Here is a 25,314-nt window from a genome sequence, read left to right on the forward strand (position 1 = left end):
ATCCAAACCAGAGAACTCCAGGCCACTGAGAAGCTGAATGTGCGAACTTAACTGCTGTGCCACTGGGCTGGTCCCCAAGTTAACCATTTTTAACAAGAATATTTCATAAGTGAGGCAATATACATCAATTTTTTTTTTTTTTTGCTGAGGAAGAGTCGCCCTGACCTAACATCCGTTGCCAATCTTCCTCTATTTTGTATGAGGGTCACTGCCACAGCATGGCCACCAACAAGTGGTGTGGGTCCATGCCCAGGAACTGAAGCTGGTCAGCCAAAGTGGAGTGCACCAGACTGAACCACTAGGGCTTGGGGCCAGCCCCTGTACTTCAATTTTTTTAACAGCTTGAGATAGAATTCATGTGCCATTCAATTCATTCAAAATGTACTATTCAATGGTTTCTAGTATATTTACAGATATGTGTAACTAATACCATAGAGGTTTTAGAATATCTTCATCACCTCAAAAAAAAACCCCAAAAAACCCATTTAGTGATTGTGTGCCCCCCATGCCTCCATCCTCCTGGGCCTAAACAACCACTAATCTACTTTTATCCCTATGGATGTGCCTATTCCAGACATTTCATATAAACAGAATGATTTAATATGTGGTCTTTTGTAACTGCCTTCTTTCACTTAGCATAATGTTTTCAGGGTTCCTCCAAGTTGAAGAATGTTTCAGCACTTCACTCCTTTTTATAGATAAATAATATTCTACTGTATGGATATATCACATTTTGTTTATCCATTTATCAATTGAAGGAAATTTGGGTTGTTTCTACTTTTCATTATGAAGAATAATACTATTCTATTACCCTGTAATAATACTATTTTTATAACGATAGTAATACTATTATGAACAATGCTGCTATAAACTTTCAGGTACAACTACGTGTTTGAACACTTGTTTTCAATTATTTTGTGTACATATTTAGGAGTGGAACTGCTGGGGCATATGGTAACTCTACATTTAACCACGTGAAGAACTGCCAGGCTAGTTTCCAAAGTGGCTGCACCATTCTACATTTCCACCAGCAGTATATGAAGATTCGAATTTTGTCATATCCTCACTAACACTTGTTATCTGTCTTTTTGATTACAGCCACTATTAGATGTGAAAAAGTACCTCATGATGGTTTTGGTTTGCAATTCCCTAATAACTAATGTTGAGCATCTTTTCATGTGCTTATTGCCTATTTATAAATATTCTTTGAAGAAATGACTACTCAGATCCTTTGCTCATTTTAAAAATTGGGTTGCCTTTTATTATTGAGTTTTAAGAGTTTTTTGTAAGTTCTAGATCTAAGTTCCTTACCAAGTATATAATTTGCAAATATATTTCTCCCATTTTGTGGGTTGTTGTCACTTTTTTTTTTTTAAGATTTTTTATTTTTTCTTTTTCTCCCCAAAGACCCCTGATACGTAGTTGTCTATTTTTAACTGAGTCCTTCTAGTTGTGGCATGTGGGATGCCATCTCAGCATGGCTTGATGAGTGGTGCCATGTCCGTGCCCAGGATCCGAACCGGCAAAACCCTGGGGCGCTGAAGCGGAGCCCTCGAACTTAACCACTCAGCCACAGGGCCAGTCCCTCACTTTCTTGATATAGTCCTTTGGAACACAAAAATTTTTAACTTTGACTAAGTTCAATTTATCTATTTTTTCTTCTATTACTCATGCTTTTGGTATCATATCTATGAATCCATTGCCAAATCCAGGCAATGAAGATTTATCCCAGGGGTGGCCCCATGGCCCAGCGGTTAAGTTCACGCACTCCGCTTCAGCAGCCCAGGGTTTCGCTGGTTCAGATCCTGAGCACGGACATGACACCACTCGTCAGGCCACGCTGAGGTGGCGTCCCACATGCCACAACTAGAAGGACCTACAACTAAAAATATATACAACTGCGTACTGGGGGGATTTGGGGAGCAAAAGCCGGAAAAAAAAGATTGGCAATAGTTGTTAGCTCAGGTGCCAATCTTAAAAAAAAAAAAAAAGATTTATCCCTACGTTTTCTTCTAAGAGTTGTATAGTTTTAGCTCTTACATTTAGGTCTTTGATCCATTTTGAGTTAATTTTTGTGTATGGTATGAGTTAGAAGTCCAGATTCATTCTTTTGTATTTAAATATCATGTTGTCCAAGTACCATTTGGTAAAGACTCTTCTTTCCCTAGTGAATGGTCTTGGTTCTCCTGTTGAAAAACAGTTGACTGGAGATCTGTGAGTTTACTTCTGGGCTCTCAAATCTATTCCATAAATGTATATGTTTATCATTATGCCAGTACCACACTATCTTGATTACTGTTGCTTTGTAGTAAGTTTTGAAATAGGGAAGTGTGAGTTCTCTTAACTTTGTTCTTCTTTCAAGGTTATTTGGGCTATTCTGGGTCCCTTACAATTCCATATGAGTTTTAGAGTCAGCTTGTCAATTACTTAAAAAAAAATGCCAGCTGGAATTCTGATATGAATTGTGTTGAATCTGTAAATCAATTTGGGGAGTATGGCCTGTGACACTGTGATTTATAATAAGAAACCTATTTGGTCTTCACCCCCGTTTCTGGTACAAAGCTGCTGAAATTTCCTAAGAGAGCAAAAGTGTCCTTTGCTATATTAATGAGGTGACTTTTGGAAAGCACCTAAGGATGGGTTGGTTGCCACGGGAACCAACCATGTGATTAGAGGGTTGGAACTTTCAGTCCCACCCCCCTGACCTCTGGGGAAGGGAGAGGGGCTAGAGATTGAATCAATCACCAATGGCCAATGGTTTAATCAAGTATGCTTGTATGATGAAGCCTCAATAAAAGAACAAGGTTCAGAGAGTTTCTGGGTTGGCAAACACCTGGACATTTAGGAGAGTGGCGTGCTGGGAGACAGCATGGAAGATCCACAGCCCCTTCCTGCATACCCTGCCCTATGCGTCTCTTTCATGTGACCATTCCTGAGTTGTATCCTTTTATAATAAACAGGTAATCTAATAAGCAAACTGGTCTCCTGAGTTCTATGAGCCACTGTAGCAAATGAATCAAACCTGAGGAGGGGCTTGTGGGAACCTGTGATTTAAAGCCAGTTGGTCAGAAGCACGGACAACAACCTGGATTTCTGACTGGCATCTGAAGCAGGGCAGTCTTGCGGGACTCAGCCTTTAACCTGTGAAAGCTGATGTTATCTACAGTTGTGAGTGTTAGAACTGAGTTAAATTTGTGGGACACCTGATTACAGGAGAATTGAGTTAACTGCCTGGTGGTATTGGACAAAAACACAAAACGGACAAGAGTAAGTCTTCTGATCCAGAAATACAGGATGTTTTTCCCTTTATTTAGGTCTTCTTTAATTTCTTTCAATAGTGTTTTATAGTTTTCACAACATAAATTTTGTCCTTTTGTTAAATGTATTCCTAAATGTTTTATTCTCTTTGATACTATGATAAATGGAATGTTTTTCCTTAATTTCATCTTTGAATCGTTCATTGCTAATGTAGAGAAATAGAAGTTCAGTCATATGCTGCATAACAACATTTCAGTCAACACTGGACTGCATATACTATGGGGGCCCCATAAGGTTAAGCACCATACAGCCCAGGCGTGTAGTAGGCTATACATCTAGGTTTGTCTAAGTAGATTCTATGATGTTTGCACAACTACAAAATTGCCTAATGAGGCATTTCTCAGAACACAGTTCTCAGAACATATCCTTGTCGTTAAGTGATGCATGACTGTAATTTTTGTATAATTATCTTGTGTATTGTAATCTTGCTGAACTTGTCTATTAGTTCTATAATTTTTAGGGGGATTCCTTAGGATTTTCTATACACAAAATCATGTCATCTGCAAACAAAGCCAGTTTTACTTTTTCCTTTCCAATCTGGGTGCCTTTTATATCTTTTTCTTGCCTAATTGCCCTGGTTAGACCCTCCAGTAAAATACTGAATAGATGTGGCAAGAGCAGGATCTTTGCTTGTTCCTGATCTTAGGGGAAAAGTATCCAATATAATTATAGCTGTGAGTTTTTCATAGATGCCCTCTATCAGGCTGAGGAAGTTCTCTTCTTTTATAAGTTTAAGAGTTTTTATCATGAAAGCGTGCTGGATTTAGTCAAATGCTTTTGCAGCATCTGTTGAGTTGATCCTCTGGTTTTGGTTTTTATTCTATTTATATAGTGTATTACATTAACTGATTTTCAGATGTTAAACTGTACTTTATTTTACATCATAAGAGGAAGTTCACTATGCCATATCACCTCACTATTAGTAATGGTGCTAATACTGACGACTGGTTTCAGGTGATGAGAATATGATACCTCCATTGTAAAGTTTCATTTTTTCCCTTATGATTAGCAAGTAATCTATTAGATGACAATTTAGAACCATGTGAATACTCTTCCCCATCAACCCAAAGCAGAGGTTTTAGCATCCATTATTGATCCTTGTCTAAATCAAGTTATTTCCTTATGGTTTGCAAAATGTTGATTTTTCTAATTCTATTATCCCTTCCCTATTAGCTAGCACTCCTCTAGAAAGAAGAGCTTTACTTCATGAACTGGGGATACTTGTTTACCATAAAATACAACTCCTAGTGAAAAGGCATAATAAATGCTTAGTTCATTCCCTTAACTATGAATTTTTAGAGTAAGGCATTGATAAAATAACCACTGTCATGGCAACAAACAAGTTTTGCACTTTTTAGCTTTCACATAAGTTTCATTAGGAACTCATAGATTTTTATAATTCAGTACAATTCAATCAATTGCATTGGTTATTATTTTTTTGATGTTCCAATTGCCCAACTCAGGTCAATGGGAGCCTTTTCAAGCTGGGTCCTAGGTTCTTTTGACACAAATCTATCCTCACAAACTTAACTTATATATTCCCTGACTCAGACCTGGAATCAGATATTTTTACAACAAGCCTTGATTTATTTTAGTGGGGAATGGTACTTAAGAGATCAAAATCTGGGCCCTAAGGGTGTTCACTGTTATAGGGTTATCTGAAACAGTTTAGAGTACAAAAACTACTTATTCTTGAAGTTTTCAAAAGGATTTCTCTGTGAAACTATCTGAGCGTGGCACTTTTTAGGAAGTACTTTCTTGTGACAATTTTCTGAATCTCTTCAATGGTTATTGACTATTTGAGTTTTACCTGTTTTTGGATAAATTGTGGCACTTTATACTGTACGATAAAATAATCCATTTTTAAGTGTATTTGCACAGAATCACATAAAGAGTCTTTTATAATCCTTTTACATCTGGTTCTATGGTTATTTCTCCATTCTCCTTTCTAACTGTCTGTATCTGGGCTTGCTCATGGCTCAAATTTTTTTCCTTATTAGGATAGACACAATGGATAATTTGTTAACTTTTTTTCTTTAAGAAAAGCAATTAATGAATTTATGTGTCAATGCTACTGTTTTCTAATTCACTACATTCTGCTTCTATCTGTTAATAATTACTTCCATTTACTCTTTCAGGCTTATATATTGTTTCCTGTTACTTATCATATTGACTGCTTAACAAAAAAATATTCTCAGTTCATCTTTTCATTGTGAATTCATTTCTTCTTTAGAGAAGTAAAGAATATAATTATCAAATCCTTAACTTCTCTAGAGTCAAATAAAACTCCCTCCATTTAAATATTAGAATAGAACATAAAAATTGGTATTATCAATGGAATTCAGTTCAACTCATACACATAACATTTATTTCTATCTAATTTCATCAAGCTTAAATAGTTAGCAATTTTTTAAAAATAATATTCTTACCTCTTTTGCAGTACTTGCTCTTCCAGGTTCATGACTTACACAGAAAGGGCCAGTTTTCCATGCCTCTGTGTCTCCACAGTCACAAAATCCTCCTCCAGTAGAAGTATGCATCTGATAAATGAAAAATGAGTTTGTCTTGATTTCAAAACATATTAACAAAGCAAGGAAAAATGAGAAAGATGATTCAAATAATAAATGCTCTCCAATACTTCAAACTTAATTGCCTTTAATGTCATAGAAACTAAATATATCAAAAACCATTTTGATTAGTTAACCAAAATAAATCCTGAATACTTAATCAAAACAAAAATGGACCTTAAAAATTGATAAGTTTTTGAAATAGACTCTAATTTTTTAAATCATAGTTTTAAAAATGTTGTACTAATGGAATGGAAACAGAACAGATTGTGAAGTATGCAAGAAATAATCTATACAACACCCAGAATGCTTGAGTAATGAGATTTTCTGAACAGACGCTTTTGTCATTATCATGACATTATATAATACTTAAGAAATATATAAAGTATTTTCATCTATATTGATGTCCCACAGCAACTAAAACTTAGTCACAACATATTCCTTTGAGGGTTCTTGTAAAAAAATTATCTAAAATATACTAATCCAGATAGAGGATGATGACAATGGCCTGATTTTGAATCTATCCCAAAACTTCCCCCTCCAAAATATACAATTAACAAGGACAGCAATAAAACCATACATAATCCATGTTTGCAGCATTACTAGCTGACAAAAACCAAATATCACGATCCTCAAAACACTTGTTCCATCAGAGTTGCCGCTGCCTATCACTTCAAGCCTGTAGACAAGAAAGGGGAGCTTAAGAGACTCTATGAAAGACAGCAGAGGGGTACAGAGGACTTAGATGAAGCACAGGCAAAACCACACCCCAAAAGAGAAAGCCCAGTGCTAAGGGACAAATACCAAACACAAGCTGCAACTTAGTGATTCACAGGGAAAGAGACTGAAAGTGAGCAGGACCAGAAGTGGCAACCTGAGAGAAGCATTACTTCTGGAGGAAAATCAGATACATTAAAAAAAGCCAGCAACCCCTTAAAGATACGGCAGTAAATGAAATGAAAAGAAGAAGGGAAAATTAAGGATCTTAGGGAAACAAGACATGCCAAACCCTCCCCTCATCTCACCACTACCACCACCATCATCTATATAAGAAATTACATGTAAAAGGGCAGAACTGACAGAAGACAGCAGTTCTGAACCCTGTCCATGAAATAAAAAATAGAAAAAAGCAATATCCATACAAAACTATTACCAAAAGAAAAAGCAAATAAGAGCCAAAACCCAATCACGACGCTGGAGAAAACTGTAGCACAATGCTTTAAAACTGGAATTTGGGAATATGAAAACCCTTAATCAGATTAAAACACCTTTAATCAGAAATACAAAAACTAAGAATAGAAATGGACAAAAAAACAATAATAAATGAGACTTGATTAAACTCAGGAAAAAAAAGAGAAGAAAGTGAGAAAATCATATCAGAAAAGAATTCTAAATTATAAAGTATCTGAGGTAAGACAAATGAAAAATTAATAGCATTGAAACAAATCAGGAAAACAATGAAGAGAATTAAAATGAAATGAAGTAAAGAAATACAGAATCAGAGAAAAAGTAGTTGAAACAGAAGACAGGCATAAGAGAGCCAAGGTAAGTATAACTGGAATTACTGAAGAAGAAATTCAAAACAATAGAAAAGAGCTAATATTTAAAACTGTAATCTAAGAAAACTTCCTGGAAATAAAAGAAGACCTGAATCTGCACATTGAAAGTGTCCATGAGTGAGAAAACACTCACCCGGTATGATCAACTCCAAAATATAACCTACTAAAACTGTTAGACTTTAAAGATAAAAGTCCTTACACCAGGATGATCCTATCCCGAAACTGAATTTCTGTTGAAAAAACTTATACGGATCTGGCTTCTGAGACAGACCATTATAAGGACAATAGTATTTAAATAAGTTCTTCTGAAGTTGATAGTCTTATAAATCTCAAATGTTTTTCCTTTTCTAGGGCTAGTGTCATGAAATTTACTTGTCCTATGAAAAACTGGTGATCAGGAAAAGTTCTTCATTTTACAGACATGAAAAGAAAACATACAAATCAAGATGGATTATATTGATTTTTTAATTTTTAAAATAAATTTTGAGCCAACATCAAATCTAGATTAACAGATCCATAAGATTCAAGCCCTTTCTATTCAATCATATAACACTGTCCAAGAGAGTCACTGTCCAAGAGAGTCACACTGTTAACCAGTAGGTTACTTCCTAGATCTATTTCTACTTTGTAAGTACAGGAATACATGTGATACTAAGCATTTTCAATAAAAAGTTTTTTTTCAGTTAACCAGCCTGGTAATCAAATTTTTCTAAATGAATGTTTTACCTTTGGTCACCTGTTTGAATTTAAAATGCATAATTGTAATTAAGGCTGAGTGAAAGTTTAAAAATAAAAAAAGATAAAAGTCCTGAGAGCCTTCAGGCAAAAAGATAAAATAATGTTAACAGCAAGAAAATCAGACTTCTCAATAACAACATATAGAACAAGACAACAGTAGAGCAGCATTTTTAAAGAAAGAAAATGTAAACTAAGGATATTATCTCCAGCCAAGCTATAAAAATGCAATTTTGAACATGTCAGAACTTAGGGAACACTGTATACATGTGCCCTTCCTGAGGAATTTACTTGAGCAAAGATCAGTAAACTTTCTGTATAAGGAACAGACAGTAAATATTTTAGGCTTCGTAAGTCATACAATCTCTATTGAATTACTCAAATCTACTATTGTAGTACAGAAGCAGCCATAAACAATAAATAAATGAATGAGCATGGCTATGTTCTAACAAAACTTTATTTATGGTCACTGAAATTTTAGTTTCATATAATTTCCATGTATCATAAAAGATTTTTCTTGTCTTTTTCCTGAACCATCTAAAAATATAAAAAACACGCTTAGCTTGCAGGCCATAAAAAAATAGGTGGTGAGACAGATTTGACCCATAAACTGTAGTTTATGGACATCTAGAGGATGAGTTTCAGCCGACCAAAAGATGACTAGGCAAACTTCAGAAAAAGGACAGATGGTGAACATATTATATATTTAATTGTAGAGTTAGGAACAAACCAAGGGTGAGGACATGGATAGAAGAATGTGAACAATATATGGTCTGACAGTCAGGAAGACTACAACTGAAAAATAAGAAAAGGGAAAAAGAAAGTAACATAAGATCATTGACTGTTATATAAGTAATAGAAGACAGTCAAAGATAGCATTAAAACTGACAGACTAGATAATAAAAAGTTAAGGGGAAGAAAAGGAACTAAAGGCACTATAAAAATTATTACTAAAAGTAGAGATAACCACTAGAACAAAAGTACCAAAAGAAATTAGAATATACAAATTAATTTTTCTTTCTTCATATATACAGTATACTGAAGAACGCTGGACTCATCCATAATTACTAAAAATGTAGCTGTACTAAAAGAAAGTATAAGCATAATTTTAGAATAGGGAATGCCATGGAAGCAAGGCATAAAATCCAGAAGCTTAAAAACAAATTGGATAAATTTAACAACATACAAATTTAAAATGTCAGTAAGACAAATGATAGCATAAATCAAGTTAAAAAGACAGAAAACAGATCTTCTAAAGTCAAACATACACTTAACTTATGATCCAACAATCTTATTCCTAGGTTACCCAAGAGAAATGAAAACATACACTCACACAAAGACTTTTATTTGAATGTTTATAATAACTTTATTTAAAAGCCAGAAATAACCCAAATGTTCATCAACTGGTAAAGGATAAATTGTGGCACAATCATACAGTGGTGTACTACTCAGCAATAAAAAAAGAACAAACTGCTGATACACGAATGATGTCAACGGCCTTATGCTAAATGAAAAAAGATAGACAGGAAACACTACATACTATATGATTTCATTTATATGACAGTGTGAAAGTGCAAAACTACAGGGTCAGAAAACAGATGAGCGACCGCCTGAAGATGGGGGTAAGAAGGAAAAAGGATTGACTGCAAAGGGGGACTAGAGAACTTTGGGGGTGATGTAAATATTTTATAATTTGATTATTAATGAACTATATATGTGTGTGAAAACTCAGGAAATGGTACACTTGAAGGCATAGATTTTAGTGTACATAAATTTTATCTCAATAAATCTGATGTAAAAATATAAATTTAAAAAAGACATGCATACTAAGAGAAAATATTTTGAAGTAGGTAACAGCAGTAAGAAAAATGCAATAGAAAAATGAGTAAAGGATAGAGACAGGCAATAAACAGAAGAAATAAAACATACAGTTAAAATACAAAAAGATGTTCATAATACAAGTAATAGAAATTCAAATTAAAATAATGAAATTATTTGCCTAAGAGATTGCCAAAAAGTAAAAAAACTGATTAAATAAAGTTTGGTGACAGGTATGGAGAAAGAACATTCTCATATCCTTTTAATGGGAATGTAAGTTGGTACAGCAATTCAAGAAAAACATCTGGCAAAAATCTATCAAAATTTGAAATGCACATACCCTTCAATCCAGAAATATACCTCTAAGAACCTGGCCTCAGGTATTCTTGACGAGATATGTATATACTCATTTATATAAAAAAAAAAAGGTGTATGTGTATAAAACAAAGGTATATGTGTATGTTCCAATATTTGTTGATCAGTGAAAAACTGGAAACAATGTAATTGTCTAGAAAAAGAGGAAGGGTTAAATATACTATGATATATTTACACAAAGGAATACATGCAGCAATTAAATAAGGCAAGAGCTGTTATATATATCAACATAGAATTATCCCCATGAAATACTGTTTAAGTTAAAAACAAGTTGCAAAATGATATATTCTAAGATCCCATTTATACAAATACGCATACATGAACACCCTTTCCTAAACATATATGTCTGTGTGTGCATGTTTGTAATTATACAAATAAAAATCTGTAAAGATATACACTAAATTGTTTATTTACTTTAACAAAGAAAGCAGAATGGGGCAGAAAGGCAACTATAATTTTAGTTTTATTCCTCTGTATTTTTGAATTTTTTAAAAGGTAGGTTTTGGGGTTGGCCTGGTGGCACAGCGGTTAAGTGCACACATTCCACTTTGGCGGCTTGGGGTTCACTGGTTCGGATCCAGGGTGCACACATGACACTGCTTGGCAAGCCATGTTGTGGTAGGCGTCCCACATGTGAAGTAGAGGAAGATGGGCATGGATGTTAGCTCAGGGCCAGTCTTCCTCAGCAAAAAGAGGAGGATTGGCAGCAGATGTTAGCTCAGGGCTAATCTTACTCAAAAAAAAATAATAATAAAATAAATAAAATAAAATAATAAAGGTGAGTTTTAGTATATTGCCTAGGTAAATAAATTTTGTTAACACTATTGTGCTTCAAAGACAATACATGACTATAAATTCTCATCATGTAGGATTACAGAATGTATAAAGCAAGCTGAATTTAAAATGGACTCTGATATTTTTATAATTGAATCTTAGTTGTCAGCACTCCCCATAATTTAGCCCTTTTGATCCTAACACTTTATTTCAACAAACGTTTGTCGACAGCCTCTATGTCCCAGGAACTATGACACAGGAGGTACATGAGACCTGGGCCTTGTCCTCAAGAGTTTATAGTCCAGTGGGGATGAAGAATATATACACATATCATTGCAACTTAGTGAATGAAGATAGAGGCGTCCACAGAAAGGGACAGAGAAAAAGAAGATTGTTAGTGGGCTCTGTTTTATTCTCCAGATTTATTCTAATTGGCTCTGGAATTTGTTCAATAACAGTGCCATATCACTCCCAAGGTTACAAGTGGATCTGGATTTTGGTATCAGCTGCCAAGATACAAGACAATCCTAGGTAGATGAACTCAGCCACTATTTTCGTTCTACTTGATGCAAGTTATGATATCTATTCTGATCTTGGCTTGTCAGAATTTAAATGACTCATCAGATCAAAGACCTTGGTCCTGTCAGCATGAATAATGACAAAATAAACAGCCAAAGATCTTGTTCTGATTATCTAGGAAGATAGCAAAGTTAAGTGGCAATATAAGGGTTTTCCATATTCACCATTCCAAAATAAGCAAAAGCAAACGTTAAGAACAATCCAGGGGCCAGTCCCACGGCCAGGTTGTTAACTTCACATGCTCCACTTTGGGAGCCCAGGGTTTCACTAGTTTGGATCCTGGGCACAAACCTAGCACCGCTTACTGAGCCATGGTGAGGTAGCATCCAACATGGAAGAACCAGAAGGACCTACAACTATAATATACAACTATGAACCAAGGGGCTTTGGGGAGAAAAAGAAAAAAAAACATTGGCAACAGATGTTAGCTCAGGGCCAATCTTAAAAAACAAAACAAAGCAAGAGAAAACACAATCCGGAAAATACATTCCAATAGCAATGGGAAAAACTTTTTTAAAGTCACGTTCAGTTGAAAGGTTTCAGTTAAAAAGTTTGTTAAAAGGTTTTTGCAGTTCTTAGGCACTGCAGCTTGCGATACATTTGGGATAATTCTTCCCTAAAGCAATATTGCAAAATGTACTAGGAACTTTTAAAAGATCATTTAAAAAAAGTCATGTCTTTATTTTTTTAAAGCAGTTTTAGCTTCATAGAAAAACTGAGTAGAAAATACCAAGTTCCGGGAGTGATGTCAGCATCATGGTAGAGTGAGCTTGCCGGGGACTCTCTCCCCTCCAACGTACAACAAAAAGGAGCAACCATATTCCACAGAAAATATCCTAATAGCACAGGAATCCTTGGAGAGTCATGGCAGCTAAACAACAGAGGGCAGAAAGGCTGGAGCCCCCCTCGGAGGAGATGAAATGGGGTAAGAGGGAACTTTGCTCTCTCCCCTAAGGACTGGGATCACTGCCGCAGGAGGCTCCATGAGGGAAGGAGTCGGGGACAGGTCGCACGGCCGCAGGATCACCCAGGACTCCCTAGGGCCCTTGCAGCCTAGAGGGAAGCCCTCTAACAGGGTGAAAACTTTCATGCAGGGGTGACCTAAGCAAGCCAAGACTCCAGGGGACCAGATAGCAAGAGCTGATCGGGAAACCGGGGACCGCACACAAGAGAAAGCACACCCCCAACCAGCGCCATGCTGCATCGTCTCAGCAGAAGGCAAAGGGCTCAGAATACGAGGCTCTCGATCTCCCATCCAGTGGCGATAGGGTGTAACTGCAACCGAATAATATCACAATGGGTAAAACTGGAACTTCAAGCATCAAGCAGTTCATCAAAACTCCAGACCAGAGAGAAAACAAATACCCAGAATTCTGTCCTGAGGACTCAGACATAAGTAAACTAAATGACAATGAATTCAGAATAGCTACCACCAAAAAACTCAATGAGGTAAAAGAGAATATAGAGAAACAATTCAATGAGTTCAGGAGCTACTTCACAAAAGAGATTGAAACTATAAAAAAGAATCAATCAGAAATACTAGAAAGGAAAGACACAATGGAAGTGATAAAACAAAATATGGATTCCCTGAATGCTCGTGTGGATACCATAGAGGAGCAAATCAGAATAATCAAACATAGACATGTTGAACTGCTCCAGACAGAGGACGAGAGAGGACTAAGACTAAAAAGAAATGAATGAAGTCTCCGAGAAATATCCAACTCAATGAGGAAATGCAACAGAAGAATTACAGACATCACAGAAGGTAAAGAGAAAGAGAACGGAGCCAAAAGCATGCTCAAAGAAATAATAGCAGAGAACTTCCCAAATCTAGGGAATGAGAGGGAAATGTGTGTGGAGGAAGCTTTCAGATTTCCTAAATTTGTCAATGTAAAAAGACCTACTGCAAGACATATAATAGTTAACACTGGCAAAAATGAATGACAAAGAAAGAATACTCAGGGCAGCAAGGCAAATAACCTACAAAGGAACCCCTATCAGACTTTCAGCAGATTTCTCTGCAGAAACCTGACAAGCTAGGAGAGAATGGAATGACATATTCAAAACTTTAAAAGATAAAAATCTTCAGCCAAGAATACTCTATCCAGCAAAAATATCCTACAGATAGGAGGGAGAAATTAAATCTTTCCCAGACAAACAAACGCTAAGGGACTTCGTAGCCACAAGACCCCCCTTCAAGAAGTCCGCAAGAAGGCCCTCATACCTGATAAAAGAAAATACCAAGTTCCCATACACACCTTCTCACCACCATACAGTTTCTCCCATTATTAACATTTTGCATTATTGTCGTACATTGGTTACAATTGAGAAATCAATGTTACACATTATTATTAATTAAGGTCTATAATTTACATTAGGGTTCACTCAAAAAATGTGCTGTACATTTTTGGGTTTTGATGAATGTCTGACATGCATACACTAGCACAGTATCATACAGATTAGTTTTGCTGCCCTAAAAATCCCTTGTGCTATACCTATTCATCTCTTTATCCCTCCCACCACCATCCTTCAGCCCCTGATCTTTTTATTGTCTCCATACTGTTGCCCTTTCCAGAATGTCATATAGCTAGAGTCATACAGAGTGTAGCCTTTCACAATGGATTCTTTAACTTAGCAATAAGCATTTAAGGTCTCACCATGTCTTTTCATAGTTTGGTAGCGCATTTCTTTTTATCACTGAATAATAAGCCACTGTATGGGTATACCAAAGTTTCTTTATCTAGTCATCTATTGAAGGACATCTTGGTTGCTTCCAGGTTTTGGAAAACACGAATAAAACTGCTATAAACATTCTTGCACAGTTTTTTGTGCAAACATAAGTTTTCAGTTGACTAAATACCAAGGAGTGCAACTGCTAAATTGTATGGTCACAGTATGTTTTGTTCTGTAAGAAATTGTCAAATCATCTTCCAAAGTGGCTGTACCATTTTGCAATCCTATCAGCAATCAATAAGAGTTCCTGTTGCTCCACATCCTCACCAGCATTTGGTGTTGTCAATGTTTAGCATTACGACAATTCTAATACATGTGTAATGGTATCATCTTGTTTTACTTTGCAATTCCCTAATGACATATGATGTTGAGCATCTTTTCACATGCATATTAGCCATTTGTATATCTTCTTGGTGAAGATTCCATTTCAGATCTTTTGCCCATTTTTTAATTGGGTTGTTCATTTTCTGATTGTGGAGTTTTAAGAGTTCTTTCTATATTTTGGGGAACAGTCCTTTATCAAATATTTGTTTTGCAAAGATTTTTCATCTAGTCTGTGGTTTGTCTTTTTATACTGTGAAAGGTCTGTATTTTTTAATCCCGTAATTTCATCTCTGAGAACCTATCCTACATGAAAAAATGATTAACACATATTTACTGTAACACTATTTACCATTGTAAACACACTGAAATCCAAATAAACTTCCCAATAGGTAAACAGTTAATATAAATTATGGTTAAATACTATATACACAAAATGTTTTAAAACAAACATAAAAAGTTGAATGCATAATTTTATATACTTTGCATTTAACAATTAGAGGCATGAGAACTTTTTCTTTTACAACTCTGTACACTTCATTTGAAAACTTCATCTTTTTCTGATTAGAGGAGATGCTTATATGAATATACTGTTTTGTAACATTTTTCTCATTTAACAACATAAAGAAAATATTTCTCTTTGTTAAAAAATAATGATTTACAGTGGGTGTTCTTATTTATTTATGTTGAGGAGAAAATACATAGGTTTACTGTAGGTATTTTTTAAAGATAGTACTGCAGTATGTTTTTTTTTTTAATATTTACCTTGTTCATATGTGAGTACATTCAAGTTCTACTCTCAGCAAATTTGAATTATACAACATGGTGTTATCAATAAGTCACCATGTTATACATTAGATCCTCAGATACTATTCATCTTACTGTAGGTTTTTTAGGGGGTAAATTATTGAAAAGCTAGAAATTGCTAAGAAGGGTCACATTATCCACAGCAGAACAAACAGTTAAAAATTTTATCCTTCTTATTTTCTTGTTCTCAACAGTTATTTGGGTCATTCTGCCACTAAAGGTTTTTCTTGGCCCTTTTTTCTCATATCAGATCTTGGGTCGTGCCGTCATTACTCCTTTTTTCTTCTCCTTCTCTGGAGCAACATATGCCCCTTCTTATCTCTTACAAGCTTTTTTTATTTTTTTTTAAGATTTTTTTTTTTTCCTTTTTCTCCCCAAAGCCCCCCAGTACATAGTTGTATATTCTTCGTTGTGGATCCCTCTAGTTGTGGCATGTGGGACGCTGCCTCTGCGTGGTTTGACGAGCAGTGCCATGTCCGCACCCAGGATTTGACCCAACGAAACACTGGGCCACCTGCAGGGAAGCGCACGAACTGAACCACTCGGCCACGGGGCCAGCCCCTCTTACAAGTTTTTTTTTATGATTTCATTTTTCTTTTATGAAGTATTTTATTATACAAAAGAATATACACAAAGTATATGTAATTTACAAAGCATAACAACAAAACAAACACCGATGAAACCACCATCCAACCTCAGAGAATATCAATACTGCTGAAACTCCCTGTACGATCAACAGAATCCCATCTTCTTACCTGCCCTGGAGGTAACTACTCAGCTGAGTTGTGCTTATTAGCCATTCCCTGGCTTTTCTTTAAAAATTTCAACACACATACAGGTATTCCAGAAAGATTCTATCTCCCACCAAGTGTTCCATTCTCTTCACACTCACTTTTATGGCTATTATTTTTTTTAAGATTATAAACATAATTTTTTAGTAGTCATACAATAACCCATCCTTCTGATGACTCGAAAGTTCCTGAGGAAGCTGTATAAGCACCAAGAAGAGCTCTGCAACCACCTAAAGATGGTAAACCTAAGGACACTCCATAAAAGAGTGCTTTGTCATGGCAACGTAGACTGCCGAGCTTTAAATACTTGAAGGTAGCTTATGGAAAAGGTTCCCCAAAATTAACAGAAACGTTTTTCACCAGTCCACAGAAAGATCAAAAAAGAAAGGAATATGGTGAGCTCTTTCACAGAGCTACATATATGCACTTTGAAGGACTGCTCTTTATTCTAAGATCCTACTTTCTTGGAATTAAAATGTATTTTACTTTATAAAATGATACGAGATGGTAGGTATTTTTTGGTTGCTTTTCATGTGCTGTTTCTAAAATTATAATAAGACTTACTTGGGAAATTCTGATGTCACCATCATGATCGAGTGAGCTCTCCCGTTAAACTCTCCTCTCTAAGATACAATGGAAAGGACATTCATACTCCAACAAGGGACAGTCACACAACAAAAAAGATGTCTGAGAGACTCATGCGACCATACATCTGAAACTGGAGATGTTGGAGCCCCCACATCCCCGAGGAAGTGGAACGAGGTAAAAGAAATCTTCTCTTCCTCCCAAAGGGCAGTAACCCAGGGACTGTGCACAGCTCCGAGAGGAAATGCGGGAGGCAGTGGCCCTCTGCAGGAACATGATTGCTCTCTGAGGTCCCTCACAGCCCAGGGAAAAGCCCCATACAGAGATGACTAGCTATCATGGGGGTGTCTTCATCATGCTAACACCCCAGGACAGCAGATAGCAAGGGCAGAGCGAGAAGCCCCTGAGATATTGCAGGAGAAAGAAAGTGCCCCATCCCCCACTGATCTCCCCAGCTCAGCAGTCACAGAAAGGCAGTGAATGAGATCTGAGCCGCAGACTGTGGTGGGTTCAGAATATGCAGCTCTTGACCCACACCCAGTGGTGGCAGGCGGAAGAGGCAATCAATTACTACCACTATGCAGAAGCTCAAATCCACGCCATCTAGCAATAAGGAAAAATATATTAAATCTTCAAACCAGAAGGAAAATGACAAGTACCCAGAAAGCAATCCGAAAGGCACAGAAATCTATAATCTAAATGGCAGGGAATTCAAAATAGCTATCACAAAACAAACTCAACAAGTTACAAGACAATGCAGATAGACAGTTCAATGAATTCAGAAATTACTTCACAAAAGACACTGAAACTACAGAGAACCAATCAAAAATATTGGAGATGAAAAACACAGTGGATGAGATAAAAAAGAATATAGATTTCCTGAACAATAGAATAAGGGAGGAATGAATCAGCAATACTGAGGAGAGAAATAGAGAAATGCTTCAGATGAAGGAGAGAGAACTAAGGCTAAAAAGAAATTAAGAAGTTTTCTGAGAAATATCCAACTCAATATAGGTATTCCAGAGGTAGAAGAGAAGGAGAATGGAGCAGAAAGCTTGTTCAAAGAAATAATAGCAGAGAACTTCCCAAACCTGGGGAAGAAGATGCAAACGCAAGTGAAAGAAGCCAATAGATTGCCTAACTATATCAATGTAAAAAGACCTACTGCAAAGCATATAGTAGTGAAGCTGGCAAAAGTCAGCGACAAAGAGAAAATACCAAGGGGAGAAAGACAGAAGAAAATAACATACAAGGGTACCTCTATCAGGCTTTCAACGGATTTCTCAGCAGAAACCTCTACAGGCTACAAAAGTGGAATGATATATTCAAAGTTCTTAAAGACAAAAACTTTCAGCCAAGAATACTCTATACAGCAAAAATATCATCAGATATGATGGAGAAATAAAAACTTTCCCAGAAAACAAAGGTAAGGAAGTTCAAGACCCCTGCTACAAAAAACCCTCACGGAGGCCCTTTTGCCTGAAAAAAAGAAGAAAGCAGTTACAAAGCCCTGAGTAAGGAGATAAACAGGTAGACAAAATCAGCTAAGTGTAGCTATCCATCAGAATACATTAGCAAACACTCAAGTATAACATTAAAGATATAGGGGAGGAAAACACCAAAAATAAATAAAATCTTGTCATTTTAAACACAAACTCACAACACAAGATGGGAAAAGATGTAACAAAACAACTTAGCAGGGGAAGAGGAAAGGGATGAAATTGGCTTATCCTAAGGAAATAAGAAGTTATCAGAAACTGGACTATCTCATTAGTGATATTTTTCATACAAACCACATAGTAATCACTGAACAAATAAGTAGAAGAGACACACAAATAATACACAAGGAGAAAACTAAGCAAACCAGCACAGAAAACTACTTAACTGAATTGGTATTCTGAAGTACACAGGATGAGAAAGGAAATGCAGAAGAACTGGAAAACAAGCAACAAAATTGCAGCATTAAGCCTTCATGTATCAATAATCACTGTAGATGTAAATGGTTTGAATTCTCCAATCAAAAGACATAGAGTGGCAGGAAGGATTAGCAAACAAGACCCAACAATATGCTACCTCCAGAAAAACTTCTCAGCTCCAATGACAAACACAGGCTCGGAGTGAAGGGATGGAAGATGATACTCGAAGCTAATGGCAAACAAAAGAAAGAAGGTGTTGCAATACATATATTAGAAAAAGTAGACTTTAAGATAAAAGAGTTAAAGAGAGACAGAGAGGAGCAGTATATAAGGACAAAAGGGACACTTCACTGAGAAGACATAACACTTATAAGTATCTATGCACCAAACACAGAAGCACCAAAGTACATAAAGCAACTATTAACAAACCTAAAAGAAGATATTAACAACAACACAATAACAATAGGAGTCCTCAGCACTACACTTACATCAATGGATACATCATCCAGACAGAAAGTCAACAAGGAAACAGTGGAATTAAATGAAAAACTAGACCAGATATGTATACAACACTCCATCCCAAACCAGCAGCATACATATTCTTCTCAAGTGCACACAGAACATTCTCAAGGATAGACCATAGGTTGGGAAACAAGGCCTCAATAAATTTAACACTGAAATCATATTGAGCATCTTTTCCGACCCTACTGCTATGAAACTAGAAGTCAACTACAAGAAAAAAGGTGAGAAAGGGACAAAGATGTGGAGACTAAATAACCCACTACTGAACAACCAGTGGATCACTGAAGAAACTAAAGAAGAAATCAAAAATATCTGGAGACAAATGAAAATGAAAATATACCATACCAACTATATGGGATGCAGCAAAAGTTGTTGTATGAGGGAAATTCATCGCCTTACAGACTCATTGTAACAAGAAAAATGTCAAACAAGCACTCTCAGACTTCACCTAACACAATTAGAAAAGGAACCACTAACAAAGCCCAAAGTCAGCAGAAGGAGGAAAATAATAAAAATCAGAGCAGAAATAGATGAAATTGAAACAAGAAAGTAGAAAAAATCAATGAAACAAAGAGCTGGATGTTAAGAAGAGAAACAAATTGACAAACTCTTAGCCAGACTCACTAAGAAAAAGAGAGAGAAAGCTCAAATAAATAAAATTGGAAATGAAAGAGGAGAAATTACAATGGATGCCACAGAAATGTAAAAAATTATAAGGGAATACTATGAAAAATTGTATGCCAAAAACTTGGACAACCTAGAAGAAATGGATAAATTCTTAGACTCTTACAACCTCCCAAAGCTGAATCAAGAAGAAACAGATAATCTGAATAGACGAACCACAAGTAAAGAGATTGAAAGAGTAATCAAAGACTTCCCAAAAAATAAAAGTCCAGGACCAGAGGGCTTCTCTGGAGAATTCTATGAAACATTCAAAGAAGATTTGATACCTATCTTTCTCAAACTATTCCAAAAATTGGGGAAGACAGAATACTTCCTGACACATTCTATGAGGTCAACATCACTCTGATACCAAAGCCAGACAAGGACAACACAAAAAAGAAAAATTACAGGCCGATATCACTGATGAACATGGATGCAAAAATTCTCAACAACATATCGGCAACCCAAATACAGCAATACATCAAAAAGATCATATACCATGATCAAGTGGGATTTATACCATGGACACAGGGATGGTTCAACATCTGCAAATCAATCAGTGTGATACACCACATTAACAAAATGAGGAATAAAAACTACATGACCATCTCAATAGATGTAGAGAAAGCATTTGACAAGATCCAACATCCATTTATGATAAAAACCCTCAATAAAATAGGTATAGAAGGAAAGTAGCTCAACATAATAAAGGCCATATATGACAAACCCACAGCCAACATCATACTCAATGGACAAAAACTGAAACCCATCCCTCTCAGAACAGGAACAAAACAAGGGTGCCCACTTTCGCCACTCTTATTCAACATAGTACTGGAGGTTTTGGCCAGAGCTATTCGGCAGGAAAAAGAAATAAAAGGAATCCAAAAAGGCAACGAAGAAGTAAAACTCTCACTGTTTGCAGACGACATGATCTTAGAAAACCCCAAAGAATCCACAGAAAAACTATTAGAAACAATCAACAACTACAGCAAAGTGGCAGGGTACAAAATCAACATACATAAATCAGTAGCATTTCTATATGCTAACAATGAACTAACAGAAAAACATCTCAAGAACTCAATCCCACTCACGATCGCAACAAAAAGAATAAAATACCTTGGCATAAATTTAACCAAGGAAGTGAAAGATCTATACAACGAAAACTACAAGACCTTCTTGAAAGAAATCAACGACGACATGAAGAGATGGAAAGACATTCCATGCACATGGATTGGAAGAATAAACATAGTTAAAATGTCCATTCTACCTAAAGCAATCTACAGATTCAACACTATCCCAATCAGAATTCCAATGTCATTCTTTACAGAATTAGAACAAAGAATCCTAAAATTCATATGGGACAACAAAAGACCCCGAATTGCTAAAGCAATCCTGAGAAAGGAGAGCAAAGCTGGAGGCATCACAATCCCTGACTTCAAAACATACTACAAAGCTACAGTAATCAAAACAGCATGGTACTGGTACAAAAACAGATGCACAGATCAATGGAACAGAATTGAAAGCCCAGAAATAAAACCACACATCTATGGACAGCTTATCTTCGACAAAGGAGCTGAGGGCCTACAATGGAGGAAAGAAAGTCTCTTCAACAAATGGTGCTCGGAAAACTGGAAAGCCATATGTAAAAGAATGAAAATTGACCATTCTTTTTCACCATTTACTAAAATAAACTCAAAATGGATCACAGACCTAAAGATTAGGCCTGAAACAATAAGTCTTCTAGAAGAGAATATCGGCAGTACACTCTTTGACATCAGCTTCAAAAGAATCTTTTCGGACACCATAACCCCTCACATGAGGGAAACAATAGAAAGAATAAACAAATGGGACTTCATCAGACTAAAGAGCTTCTTCAAGGCAAGGGAAAACAGGATTGAAAGAAAAAAACAGCCCACTAATTGGGAAAAAATATTCACAAGTTATTTATCAGACAAAGGGTTAATCTCCATAATATACAAAGAACTCACACAACTCAACAATAAAAAAACAAACAACCCAATTACAAAATGGGCAGGGGACATGACAGACATTTCTCCAAAGAAGATATACGGATGGCCAATAGACACATGAAAAGATGCTCATCATCACTAATCATCAGGGAAATACAAATCAAAACTAGCACTAAGATATCACCTTACACCTGTTAGAATGGCAAAAATATCCAAAACCAAGAGTGACAAATGTTGGAGAGGCTGTGGAGAAAAGGGAACCCTCATACACTGTTGGTAGGAATGCAAACTGGTGCAGCCACTATGGAAAACAGTATGGAGATTCCTCAAAAAGTTAAGAATAGAAATACCTTACGATCCAGCCATCCCACTACTGGGTATCTATACTGAGAACCTGAAATCAGCAATTCCAAAAGTTCCATGCACCCCTATGTTCATTGCAGCATTATTCACAATAGCCAAGTCATGGAACCAACCTAAGTGCCCAGCAACTGATGATTGGATAAAGAAGATGTGGTATATATATACAATGGAATACTACTCAGCCATAAAAAAGGACAAAGTCGTCCCATTCACAACAACATGGATAGACCTTGAGGGTATTATGTTGAGTGAAATAAGCCAGACAGAGAAAGACGAACTCTGTATGACTCCACTCATAGGTGGTAGTTAACATATGGACAAAGAGAACTGATCGGTGGTTGCCAGGGGAGAGGGGGGTGGGGGGAGGGCACTAGGGGTGAAGTGGTGTACCTACAACATGACTAATAATGATGTACAACTGTAATTTCACAAGGATGTGAACTTTCATAACCTTAATAAAAAAAAAAAGAAGTGAAACTCTTGTTGTTTGCAGATGACATGGTTTTATATATACAAAATACTAAAGAATCCATTGGAAAAGTATTAGAAGTAATCAACGACAACAGGAAAGTTGCAGGGTATAAAATTAACTTAGAAAAATCAATTGCATTTCTATACTCTGTTAACGAACTAACACAAGGAGAACTCAAGAATACAATCCCATTTACAGTCATGACAAAAACAATAAATATCTAGGAATAAACTTAACGAAGGAGGTGAAAGACCTGTACAACGAAAACTATAAGACATTACTGAAAGAAATAGATGATGACATAAAGAAATCGAAAGAGATTCCATGCCCATGTATTGGAAGAATAAATATAGTTAAAATGTCCATAGTACGCAAAGCAATCTACAGACTCAAAGCAATCCCAATCAGAATCTCAATGACATTCTTCACAGAAATAGAACAAAGAATCCTAAAATTCATATGGGGCAACAAAAGACTCCAAATAGTTAAAACAATTCTGGGAAAAAAGAACAAAGCTGGAGGCATTACAATCCCAGAATTCAAAATATACTACAAAGCTATAGCAATTTAAACAGCATGGTTCTGGTACAAAAACATGCACACACACTGATGGAACAGAACTGAAAGCCCAGAAATAAAACCACACATCTACGCACAGCTAATCTTTGACTAAAGTGCTAAGAACATACAGTGAAGAAAGGAAAATCTCTTTAATAAATGGTGTTAGGAAAACCGGACAGCCACATGCAAAAGAATGAAAGTAGACCACTACCATTCACCATACACAAAAATAAACTGAAAATGGATCAAAGACTTGAAGGCAGGACCTGAAACCATAAAACTTCTACAGGAAAATACAGATAGTACACTCTTTGCCAACAGTTTTAAAAGGATCTTTTTGAATACGTCTACTTGGACAAGGGAAACAGAAGAAAAAATAAACAAGTGGGACATCATCAGACTAAAGAGCTTCTGCCAGGCAAGGAAACCAAGATCAAAACAAAAAGACAATCCACCAATTGGGAGAAAATATTTGCAAATCATATATCTGACAAGGGGTTAATCTCCCTAATATATAAAGAACACACAACTGAACAACATAGAAACAAACAATCCGATCAAAAAATGGGCAGAGGTCATAGAGAGACATTTTCCAAAGAAGATATACAGATGGCCAATAAACACATGAAAAGAGTTCAACATCACTAATCATTAGGGAAATACAAATTAAAACTACACTAAGATCATCTCACACCCATTAGAATGGCTATAATCACCAAGGCAAAAAAGAACAAATGTTGGCGAGGTTGTGGGGTAAAGGGAACCCTCCTCCACTGCTGGTGGGAATGCAAACTGGTGCAGCCACTATGGAAAATAGTATAGAGACTCCTCAAAAAACTAAAAATAGAAATACCATATGACCAGCTATCCCACTACCGGGTATTTATCCAAAGAACTTGAAATCAACAATTTAAAGACACTTATGCACCCCTACGTTCACTGAGGCATTAATTACAATCGCCAAGACGACGAAGCAACTCAAGTGCCCATCGACTGATGAGTGGATAAAGATGTGGTATATATATATAATACTACTCGGCCATAATAAAAGACAAAATCCTCCCATTCGCCATAACATGGATGGACCTTGAGGGTATTATGTTAAGCGAGATAAGCCAGAGAGTGAAAGATAAACACTGTCTGATTTCACTCATATGGGGAAGATGAACTAACACACGGACAAAGAGAACAGTTCACTGGTTATCCAGGCGGACAGGGTTTGAGAGGTGGGCACAAGAAATGAAGTGGCCCACTTATATGGTGACTGACAAATAATAATATACAACTGAAACTTTACAATGCTGTAAACTATTATGACCTCAATTCAAAAAAAAAATCATACTTGGCCAAAGAAAAACTTGAAAACCCTATGTATTACCCAAAGTTATCTGAAATTGTACTGGCCCACAAAATCTTAAGTTTGGGAAGCATAGGCTTAGGAGTCTTTAATGTGAGGAACTGAACTCTGGTCTTGGGCCTTCAGCATCTCTCCCCATTAGTCTCCCAGAGTAAAACTGAGAAGAAATTAATAACTTCCTCCCTGAGTCTATTTTGGGTATTCTTTCTTGAGTTCTTCAGCATAAGGTAAGCTATAATTAATGCAGATGATGGAGAAATGTGGAATATAACTAATAATTAACTTTTTAAATTCCATCAGTGATTAGCTTTGCAATCTTGGGAAAACGTTTTGACCACACTATATCAAACACTCCTCAATCTGTTTCTTCTTGTGCACAATAATAATATCTATAATCTATACCTATAGATCATCACTTCCTGAGATGGAAGCGGTAACGTTGAAGCCAGTCTAAAAACAGGAACAGCACTTTCAACTCTGGAAGACATAATCTACATAATTCCAAGATGTTATTTACATTGACACAGG

The 25,314-nt window shown here is 36.2% G+C and overlaps 1 protein-coding gene and 1 non-coding gene across 3 annotated transcripts in view; one reads left to right on the forward strand and one right to left on the reverse strand.

Moving 5' to 3' along the window:
• The window catches only part of UBR1 (ubiquitin protein ligase E3 component n-recognin 1), a 163,634-nt gene that overhangs the window by 92,674 nt on the left and 45,646 nt on the right, over positions 1–25,314 (reverse strand). For both annotated transcript variants that reach the window (XM_046651989.1, XM_046651988.1), the window contains exon 4: positions 5,748–5,858. In XM_046651989.1, the coding sequence (XP_046507945.1) occupies positions 5,748–5,858 (111 nt within the window). The remainder of the gene's footprint in view (positions 1–5,747; positions 5,859–25,314) is intronic.
• On the forward strand, positions 7,644–7,711 carry LOC124236516 (small nucleolar RNA SNORD50). Its single transcript, XR_006887753.1, has one exon. It is a non-coding gene; the product is annotated as a small nucleolar RNA SNORD50 (small nucleolar RNA).

Source organism: Equus quagga, chromosome 2, assembly GCF_021613505.1.
Source record: "Equus quagga isolate Etosha38 chromosome 2, UCLA_HA_Equagga_1.0, whole genome shotgun sequence".
Lineage (NCBI taxonomy): Eukaryota > Metazoa > Chordata > Mammalia > Perissodactyla > Equidae > Equus > Equus quagga.